At 35.6% G+C, this 10,533-nt stretch overlaps 1 protein-coding gene across 1 annotated transcript; it reads left to right on the top strand.

Moving 5' to 3' along the window:
* The first annotated feature begins 1,518 nt into the window (after positions 1–1,518).
* LOC139140279 (galactosylceramide sulfotransferase-like) lies at positions 1,519–7,924 on the top strand. The gene is made up of 3 exons (XM_070709424.1): positions 1,519–1,586; positions 2,299–2,438; positions 5,316–7,924. The coding sequence occupies exons 2-3, from the start codon at positions 2,299–2,301 to the stop codon at positions 6,364–6,366; spliced, it is 1,191 nt and encodes a 396-aa protein (XP_070565525.1). The 5' UTR covers positions 1,519–1,586; the 3' UTR covers positions 6,367–7,924.
* Positions 7,925–10,533: the final 2,609 nt, after the last annotated feature.

Raw genomic sequence — 10,533 nt, 5'->3', positions numbered from 1 at the left:
AACGAGCAGGAGGCGTGTATAAGCACATATCAGTGCTCTCTTGCACAAGCGCATGCACGCACGCACACATATACACACACACACACAGACACACACACACACGAGACTGAAGCGGAGAAACGCCTTCACCGTGCTTAGTGTTGTGAAACGAGTTGTCACTTTGTAACATTTAGAGTTGCTTTCGGAGGAATGCACGGCTTCAAGCCATCTAGTACTTCAGTGCTAGTAGTGCAATACCCTGTTACAAGTAAGTAAATATTCATTATTCCCTTTGCGTTTTTTTCATGAGGGGTCTGCCACTTTTTGGTGTCCGCACAAAAACTTCCACTTTGGCCCCGCCAAGGCCGGAGAAACTGACAGTCGCGTACCGGTTCTCGAAATCACTATCCTACGATTGTAAGACTGATATTCTCACCACTGCCCAACCGTTTGTAATGAAATTATAAACGTCATCTCTGAAAGTAAGAAAATTTACATGAATAACAGAAATGACCAAATATGCTTCGTATCTGTTGTACAGAAACACCAGAGAGCTGTCTGATACAGAAAAAATCAGAGAGCTATCTGATCCCTGTAGCATCTCCCTGTACAGGTAGTAGTTTGTACACACGACACGGTGAAGGAGTTTCAAGTACAACTCAACGGTTCTTGTATGGCAATACGAACGTAACAGACCAGAGGCGACTTAAAACATACTAGCATAAATTCTCCATGTGTTTCAATTGTGCGCGACCCCATGCTAGGGAGTTTATTTTTAATAAACTGCTCATATTAAAATTAGTTCACTTTTTCATCAAGACATTAAGCTGCTTATGAATATTATAGGAAAGAAACCACGACCTTCTTTACACGATACAATTTGTCTGAAAATGTATAAGCCAAATCCAGCGTTTTATTAAGCTTTGCTTTGTGCTGCGCGAAAAGTGATGGTGTGTCACCTTTAGTCGAAATCATGAGGTTTGAATATTTTCAATTCGCATTCGAGGGAGTGGTCAAAAATAGAAGGGTAAATTTGATAGGCAAAAATTGCGATTTTTAAAGGCATGGTGATTTATTGTAAGGAGTATTCAAATGGACGCTGGCCAATAAATGTAGATTTAAACACTAAGGTAGTGAGCATCCTGAGCCAAAAGTAATTTGCACATTTTGGAACGCGTTAGATTTACATTTCAGCTTCCTAAGTCTCCCCTCCAAAGTTTTCATATTTAACGTACAATGAACGTTTAGTTGTCGAAGGTTTCTTACTGTTCTGTTCTGTCCTTGAATTGTAGATTTTTATATGTTTAACTTTGACTTTCAACCCGGGTATGAAAATGTTACTTAGCAGTGATTATATGTAACTGAAAATTTCGATTCCTGAATTTCTCCCGTAAACATTATTTACAATTATAAAAGCAAGACCATTTTTGAAAACTTCAATATGTTTTGTAATCGCAATGGAATATGCATATGTAAGTAAAGTTAATATGTATGCAAAGTTAATTTCAAGCTGACGCCAGGGATGCGTCAGTTGTTGACAGAAAAGCTGCACATTTTACAGTCTATCACCTCGGTCCGTCGAACGTGTCTGTTTTCAGCGGCATACGGTAAGTCTAAAAAGTCTATATTGTATCGACATCAAGGAGATATTTAGATTGTCCAACTCATTGCAACAAAACGGAATCGAAGGAATGGTCTTTAGTGAGGTTTGGTAGATTCGAATACGCTGTACAACTGTTCGTAAGAAATACTACAGCAATTTATATATAAGCTTATATATATATATATATATATATATATATATATATATATATATATATATATATATATATATATATACACACATAAGAGTGTTGAGCTAGTATTACTTTCACTTCATCTGTCTGATGATTGCAGGATGCATGAAACTTAAGTAATAGATACCATTACTTAGTTGTTATTATTTATAACGTACTGCTTTAGCATCGATCACTGTAATTTCCCACGAGGGCATCTGTATACTTTGATATATATATATAAATATATATATATATATATATATATATATATATATATATATATATATAAATATATATATATATATATATATATATATATATATTAAGTAATAGATACCATTACTTTGTTATTATTATTTATAACGTACTGCTTTATCATCGAGCACTGTAATTTCCCACGAGGGCATCTGTATATTTCGATATATATATATATATATATATATATATATATATATATATATATATATATATATATATATATATATATATATATATATATTCCTCGCTTCTGTTTCAAAATGTTTGTCTCTAAAAACTCTAGATGGTTGGCGGGAACAGGAAAACATCCATTTGGATAATAATACCTTGCCTAATGGTAGTCTACCTTGTTTTGGCTTGGTCATTCACTTCACATCAACAACGGAATACGTCTCTTGGGAAGCAATACAAATTAATATCAACGTGAGTATCGCGAAGTTATCAGAAAACGTCTTTGAAAAAGCAATAAATTGCATGTATATATTTAAACACATTCAAAAAGCCAGTAATTATCCAGGAGAGAGAGAGAGAGAGAGAGAGAGAGAGAGAGAGAGAGAGAGTAACGCACGTTCAAATATGATTATTAGAGCTGTTTATTCGCGGCAGAACAACATTGACTTTATGAAGTAAAACTTTATCTAGTATCTATTGAGGATAATTTTAACAAAACAGAGAAGATTTGCTTATAGTGTACCGCTAATACAGTTTCGGACGTGTTAATTTTTGAATACCAAGTTACATGGAGTCTTACATTTATGTGGCAAGTGTGAAAATTGCAAAATGGTGGGTGAGGCAGAGTATGTAAATGACATTTTCAGGCTAAGTACATTATTTTTTAAGACGATTACCTATTTTATTGTCAATATGTTTTATTATTCCAATGTTGGCATCTAGAATGACTCCATTTTCATGAACTAGTTTTTATGATGCCGATTATTGAGACGTGTTTGACGGTGTATTTGTGTGTATTCAAGTAATTTCCCAAGAAAGTATTTCTTCGTTGCATATTGCTGACAGTTGTTAAATATGAAATGAAAGTTTTTCTATTTCCTGTCCACGTACTTATTTCATCTTTTAAAAGTTAAGTTACAATACGACTTAGGAACAGTTATTCAGACTGTCACATTTTTTCAATACCTTTCTGACCTACCACTCGTATAGGGCCTCATTTCTTAAGCTAATAAAATAAGTAAAGTTTGCACCGTCTCAGTTTTGAGTAAATAAACAAAGTGGTTTGCACTGTATTAAATTTTGTTTGATCTACCAAGATGGCTCATGGTCCCTTACATGTGAAATATCTGCTACGAATGTTAATGAGAACATGTGTTACAATTTTTGTTGGAGGATCCTTGTATTTTTTATTTCTCCCATGTTTTGATTTCCCAACTTATTGGGATACTCGTGTATCAACTCGAAGTAAAAAAGTGGCCAAATGTTCAATGCAAAGACCTGTCAATTTTGTATTTGTTGAAGAAATTCGGCGGTGCCTTTGAATTTACAAACTAATCTGGAAACTGGCTATTCCCTCAAAACTGTTTATCTACGAAGGTAGCTCATGATCTGTCCTATGTCAAATATCTGTGACGAATGGGGGCGCTATTGGGCTGTGGTTAGAGTATCATTCTCGCTGACAGGGGATGGTTAGTTCGAGACTCAGAAAGTTAACTGTCGGATGGGTAATTAAATTGTAAAGATAACATGAGCAAATTCCAAATTGATCTTTCCTGAGGTGATAAAGATAAATGTCTTAAATGTCGACAAAAGTTATACTTACATTAGCTTTGTGTTTAGAAGACTGCTACAGCATGAACAAAAGTCGCATAGCTGGCGATGAGGTTCGCTGAGGTTTAAGTTTTATTTCAATTAAGGTTCCAAGACAAGAAATTGACCTTTGTAATCCAGCAGTTCTCTGGTGGTTAATAAGCTCAGAACCCCACTAAATTATACATTTTTGAAAGCCTAGATATGGGGGAACTTTTTGGTACCCACAGTGTCACCATTGTTTGCATAACTATCACATGACAGGTAATTTCCATAACCTTTCAAAAATGGGTTTTCCCTATGTTTTGTATCAATACTTCAAAATATCTGACTCGAACTTGCTGGAATGCAAGCTGCAACACCGCTCTTCCAAAGTGTGTCTCAGATTTGTTATATCTTGCTTAGTTTTTTTAGCACAATTTTAAAGAAATTATATAGGGTGAAATTCACCGCTCTTGAAGTTTTTCTGGCATAAAAATTGTTTAAGGATGTGGAAGATCCTTAGGACAGCTTGCACTCCGGCAAATTTCAGCCACATATCTCAAAGCATTGAAACAAAACATTAAGAAAACCGATTTTTGAAAGGTTATGCAAATTTAATGTCACGTGATAGCTATGTAAACAATGGTGACCCTATGGTAACAAAAATGTTCTCCTCTATCTAGGCTTTCCAAAAGTATATAATTTACAGAGGTTCTGAGCTTATTAATCGCAAGAGAATCGTGTAGGATCGTTAGCGGTCTTAATATTTTATATGGATATTTCGCATACAGCATGAGTTTTTAAAGACTAGTTTTTTCCAATTACGTTCCACTTGGTCCCCGCAATTCAAATAAAAATCGTCAATTTTCTACTTCAAAATCAATCTACAAACGCTCTTCAGCCACGTTTAGCTCACGTGTTCACACACGTGAGCTAATGTCCTAGCGATGTCTGTCTGTCTGTCTGTCTGTTTACAAGAGAACTCAAAAACGCCTGAACGTATTCAGGTCAGATTTAGTAGACAGGTAGAGTATGCTGATTGTAAGAACTGATTAGATTTTGGTAGTATTTTGAGTGACATGTCAATTATCTGCTCATTTGCCTATTTAATGAATTTTTGTTTATCAGTTATATAACTCCGAAATTCCTACACCAAATTTAATGGTACCTGCAACAGATTTTGATCTGATTGATATCTAACTGTACTGAGAAGCATCGGGTAGTGTCCAGTTAATAAATAGCTCATTTGGATATTTAATGGAGTTTTATAATTGGACATATAACCATAGACCCTCGAGTATGTGTGTGTGCGTGTGTGCGTGTGTGCATGCAGGTACGTACGTACGTACGTGTACATACATACATACATACATACATACATACATACATACATACATACATACATACATACATACATACATACATACATACATACATACATACATACATACATACATACATACATACATACATACATACATACATACATACATACATACATACACGAGGATTGTCTATTTTTAATGACTCAACGTGAACATGTTTTGTCGTTTTTAGAGGGATGAGCCGAACGGAAAATAGCAGTACCACTGAAGAGCAACCAAAAGTTAAAGTCACCCATCAACACTCATGGAAGACGGAAAAACCATGTAAGCCGTTCAGAAAGTTCATTTATATAAAAACCATGAAAACTGGAAGCAGTACGCTAGCGTGTATTCTATTTAGATATGGGCTTAAGAATGGACTAATAGCAGCTTTGCAACAAAGGGCAGGAGCGAGAATAGTCTACCGTGCATCCTCTGAAAACTACAACATCCTACAGTATGACTGTAAGAATTTCCAAGGTTACGATTTTATAGCCAATCATATTTTCTACCACCGTGCTGCAATGGAAAACATCGTCAAAGATGCAAAATACATCACCATATTGCGATCACCATACACTAGGCTTAGATCAAAATTTTTCTATTCTAACAAATACAGACATTATATCGATCCGGCTTCAGAGCCTAATCCTTTATTGGCTTTCCTAAAATTATTAGAACGCTCGGGTAGTACTGAACAAGACTGTTGTTGTGTCTCCCTTGAAGCAAACGACTTGTCACGAAGACTTGGCGTTTGCGCTACAAACCGCGAAGATCTGACTGATAACATCCAGCAGCTTGACAGGGAGTTGGATCTTGTTCTGTTGACTGAATACTATGACGAGTCCCTCATTTTGTTGAAAAAACTGATGTGTTGGGAATTTGAAGACATCGTTTATCATTCTCAAAAAATCTACAAAAACCCACTTCCGCCAATAACTAGCAAAATGAAGAGCATTGTAGACAAGATATCCATTGCGGACTTGCAGCTGTACAACCATTTCAACAAGACCTTCTGGGAAAAGGTTAAGAACTATGATGGTGACTTCGAGGCTGACCTTGCTGAATTTCGCAACATCAAGAAGAAAGTTACTGAAAAGTGTGAAAATGCACCGACTTCTCAGTATTGCAACTTGCTCTTCATGGATACTCTTCCAACCACCAGATTAATATACGATAAACAATTGAAATTTCTGTGTACCAACCCAAAAAATGATTCCGACCTTCTCCATACTGGCAAATAATATAACAAACCCATGGACTATACCTGACTTTATGCTACTGTGCTAGTAGAAAAAAAAACAACCTAAGGGTTAGATGGCTGAAAGCAATCGTACTACCAATAATAAGAAGTTTTAACAAAAATGGGCGTTGTTAGTGGACAATCATAATGTTGTATAATTAAGGTTACTATGAAGTGTTTGGCCGTTTTGTTATTAAAAATCAGAACTCCTTTGGTGCAAAGACTTTCTTTCTTCAAATTTTACAAAATTATCCGATAAACATTTTCATTTTCATTTTCCCTTTTCTTCCCAGGTAACGATTAAACATTATGTATCTTGCATGGTAAGTTTACATGAGGCTTGGTGAGCATAGTGCATGTGTGTGAGTATTGTAAGAAAGCGTGTGCATGAGCAGTTAGTATATGTTGTTTGAGCAGTTAGTTTATGTTGTTTTGACGGTTAAAATTACATTTATGGGTGTATTTTATTACAATTATTGTTGATGTTACATTTATGGAGATTACTCTTCACTCTGTAGTAGAGACTGCATTTTGGCGCAGATTTGAGCTGTGTCTCGTCGTGGCCAATCAGTTGTATACTCAAAAAAAGCGAAACGTAAAATATACTTTTAAAATACACAAAACACGCTAAACGCAAACAATTAAGATATGAACAATGTGTAGAGTTGCCTCCCTTATATTGTAGATAAATATTTAAGGGATAATTCTTCAATTGCGATGACAAAATACATTTATATCATTTTTGATTGACAAGTATTACATTCATGGATGATTTTTTATTACATTTATGGTTAACATTTCCTACAATTACGGTTGTTAATTTTTATTACTTTCATGGTTGATTTTTGTATGGGTGCATTTTATTACAATTGTGGTTGATGTTACATTTATGGAGATTATTACATTCACCTAGGTTACAAGCCTGATTTCATAGAAAAACTACCCAATGTACAAAATTTAAATAGCCATTGATGTCATTTTGTTGTATTCGAATAATATCGATATCTTGGGGGAAAATACACGGCACTATAATACGTCAATAAATGTGCATGGTGTTTTAAGTAAATTTTTAATGAATCATTAAAATCATTATGTCAAAAGCCTTCCATGTCTTTTTAATGTCCCATGCAAATGTCCTTCTGACAGATTGTAGTTGTTGATATACCAAAAAAAAATTATTCTGACGAACTTCTGTGTCTACCATAGGAAGTTTATATTTCATATCGGTTTATCAAATATTTTGAAAACGTCATCCTTTAATATACGACGGTAATCTTGTATAAGTGAATATTCCAAATGGAAAAATCTGCAATTACGATGTTTTATATAGTTACGGTGTTCTCTTCAATTGGCATAACGTGCCTAGCCTTGCACTCAACAATTTTGAGACACTTTGGACAATAAGGGTCATTTGTGATGCATCAGAGACGAGACGAAGTCGAGTTTCTGATGCAGTGCATAACACTCATGCTGATACAAAACAAGAAACATGTCATGTTGGGTGATAACCGATTTATTATATATTTGTATCTGTAGCTTGATGAAAAATATTATTCATAAAGTGGTTGTGTTTAATCTGACAACATTGAACGTGCGTATTTTGACATTTACTGTAGTATCTGCAGTGCTATTGACATAAAAAACAATCAGGATAGTGCGGTAAGGGCATCAATATATTACACATATTCGATCTATGGATCGTTTTCAAAGTATAATAAATAAGAAAAGCTATTCATTGTTACCTGTTAATGCTACCTAAGGCATAAAATGGGATTCATTGAATCTCCTACAGGGATGAGTGTGTAACACATCTAAAATAACTTTGGTCACTTTAATAAATCGTGTTGGTATTTTTAGAATTGAATTACCAGTCTTGCTAAATTTTAGCCTCACTAAACGAGCAGGAGGCGTGTATAAGCACATATCAGTGCTCTCTTGCACAAGCACATGCATGCATGCACGCACACATACACACACACACAAACGCGCACACACACACACACACACACACACACACACACACACACACACACGAGACTGAAGCGGAGAAACGCCTTCACCGTGCTAAGTGTTGTGAAACGAGTTGTCACTTTGTAACATTTAGAGTTTCTTTCGGAGGAATGCACGGCTTCAAGCCGTCTAGGACTTCAGTGCTAGTAGTGCAATACCCTGTTACAAGTAAGTAAAAGTTCATTATTCCCTTTGCAATCCACGCACTGGCAGACAGTTTCCAAAAGAGATCCAACTCAAGTACCCATGTCACCTACAGTCCTTTCCCAAAACTTTGTCACGTGACTATGCCTCTTCACACTAAAAAATCCACTTTGAAATAAAGTACTACTTACTAGTATTACTGCTCATCACGTCTCCGTCACATCACTTAAAAATCTTAATCTGCATAATTTTTCCCTAAAATAAACACACCTGTATGTATGGTAAAATCTATAAAGTCTACCTCCCTATTTGAGTTGTGCCATCCCAATCATTAACGCCATTACCTGCCATGTCAGTAACCTCGTACTGTTCTTTAGCGAACCATCTCGTTATTCAATAGCTTACATTTACTTCAACTACTATTAGACTTTGTAGTTTATTACATGCCTCGATGTGAGTGAAAATCAGTGCATTGATTGAATAGGAAACATCTGGGGAGTTAGCGGGCCGGTGAACAATGTGCTGACCGGTTTACCTGATTACCTGGTCCAGTGAAGCCCTTGGACGTTTTCGACGTCAAAGTAGACATTTAACGCTAGATGTAAAATATCCATGCGCGCACTGCTATTTTGACTTTCCTTAAAATCAGCATGATACTTGTCGATAATGGTAAAATTGTTTGAAAATGCCCTGCATGTAACTAAATGTCATGTAGCATTAATTGTGAAGAGGCATGTAATAAAAATATTATTGCCTGAATACATGGGTTTAGGTGCCCTCGCAGGAAGTGACAAAGTTTTATGATTCTTCCGCTGATTGTTGTTCTGAGACTGACAGTTGTACTTCAGCTGTTGTCCCTTCATTTTCTATTCATAACTTTGTAACACTACTTTCATCTTGCTGTCGGCTGTCATTGATACCTGGCACTTTGTCTCGCAGCTCTTCACTGAGTTGATCGATTGATTGCTCCAGTCTCTGGATCATATCGCATATTTCAAACCTGGTTAAAAATACCAAACAATATGTTACGTATGTTCACGTGCGAGCACAAAACCTCTGCACGTATGTTTAAAAGAGAGCTACAACATTTTTAAATGACTCGTCCGACGCATTACATTCTTGCTGTACATTCTCTTAAACCATTTTCAGTCACGAAGAGTTTGTTTAAGCAATCACTCGGTTTCAGTAATGCCTTTTGTTTGGAATGTCTATAGCATTTTTTTCCTATGGCGTTTTGATGATTGTTCTGTCATAGCGCCCTCGCTCGAATGTCATACATTTCTCCTACTTTACCTGAAAGTTGATAAATCACCCCTCGAAACATAACTGCAATCTGAGTTATCGGGACAATCCGCCGATCTGTCGGCGAGATATCGTTGAATAAGTCGCCTACAAACTACCTGTAAAATGTAAATGGGAAAGTAAGCTGTAATTTTATTATTTAACATAAATGTCGTGAAGATAATGTTTGATTCACGGTAGAATTTGCATGCTGACGTAAAGCCCACATGGGACTTTGGTCACCGGTATTTATACAAGCCAATCCGTTAATATGTCTTTCCGGATCATGCAAAAATAAGTTCTCTACCACTCAATAACAAAACATGGCTGAAACTTTTTCCGTCATTAGTTGTCGAGCGTGTATAAAAGCATCGAAAGTAGAACTGTATATAATGAAAGTGTCCATTGAATTGTTTATTTGAAAGTTGATCACTAAATGGGCTATGCATAGTATAAATGAATAAACACGATCGGAACTAATTTGGGATAATTGGCTTGTGAAGTAATGTCTTTAAAATCTGCAAATGTAAGCTCATCTGCTTTTCTTTTTACATTACACACTTGTTTTTATGAGTAATTTGCAATATTGAGACATTCAGCTATAGGGCACCCAACATCTTTGAGAAATTTGAAAAATATGAATATCCAATTATCCCAAATTAGTTCTAATCGTGTTAATAGAGATCTTAGCATATTACTCCCCATTATCAGTATGTGTTTTTAGGAACACACA

The sequence above is a fragment of the Ptychodera flava genome, chromosome 9 (assembly GCF_041260155.1).
Source record: "Ptychodera flava strain L36383 chromosome 9, AS_Pfla_20210202, whole genome shotgun sequence".
Lineage (NCBI taxonomy): Eukaryota > Metazoa > Hemichordata > Enteropneusta > Ptychoderidae > Ptychodera > Ptychodera flava.
This window is presented reverse-complemented; position numbering and strand designations above follow the sequence as displayed.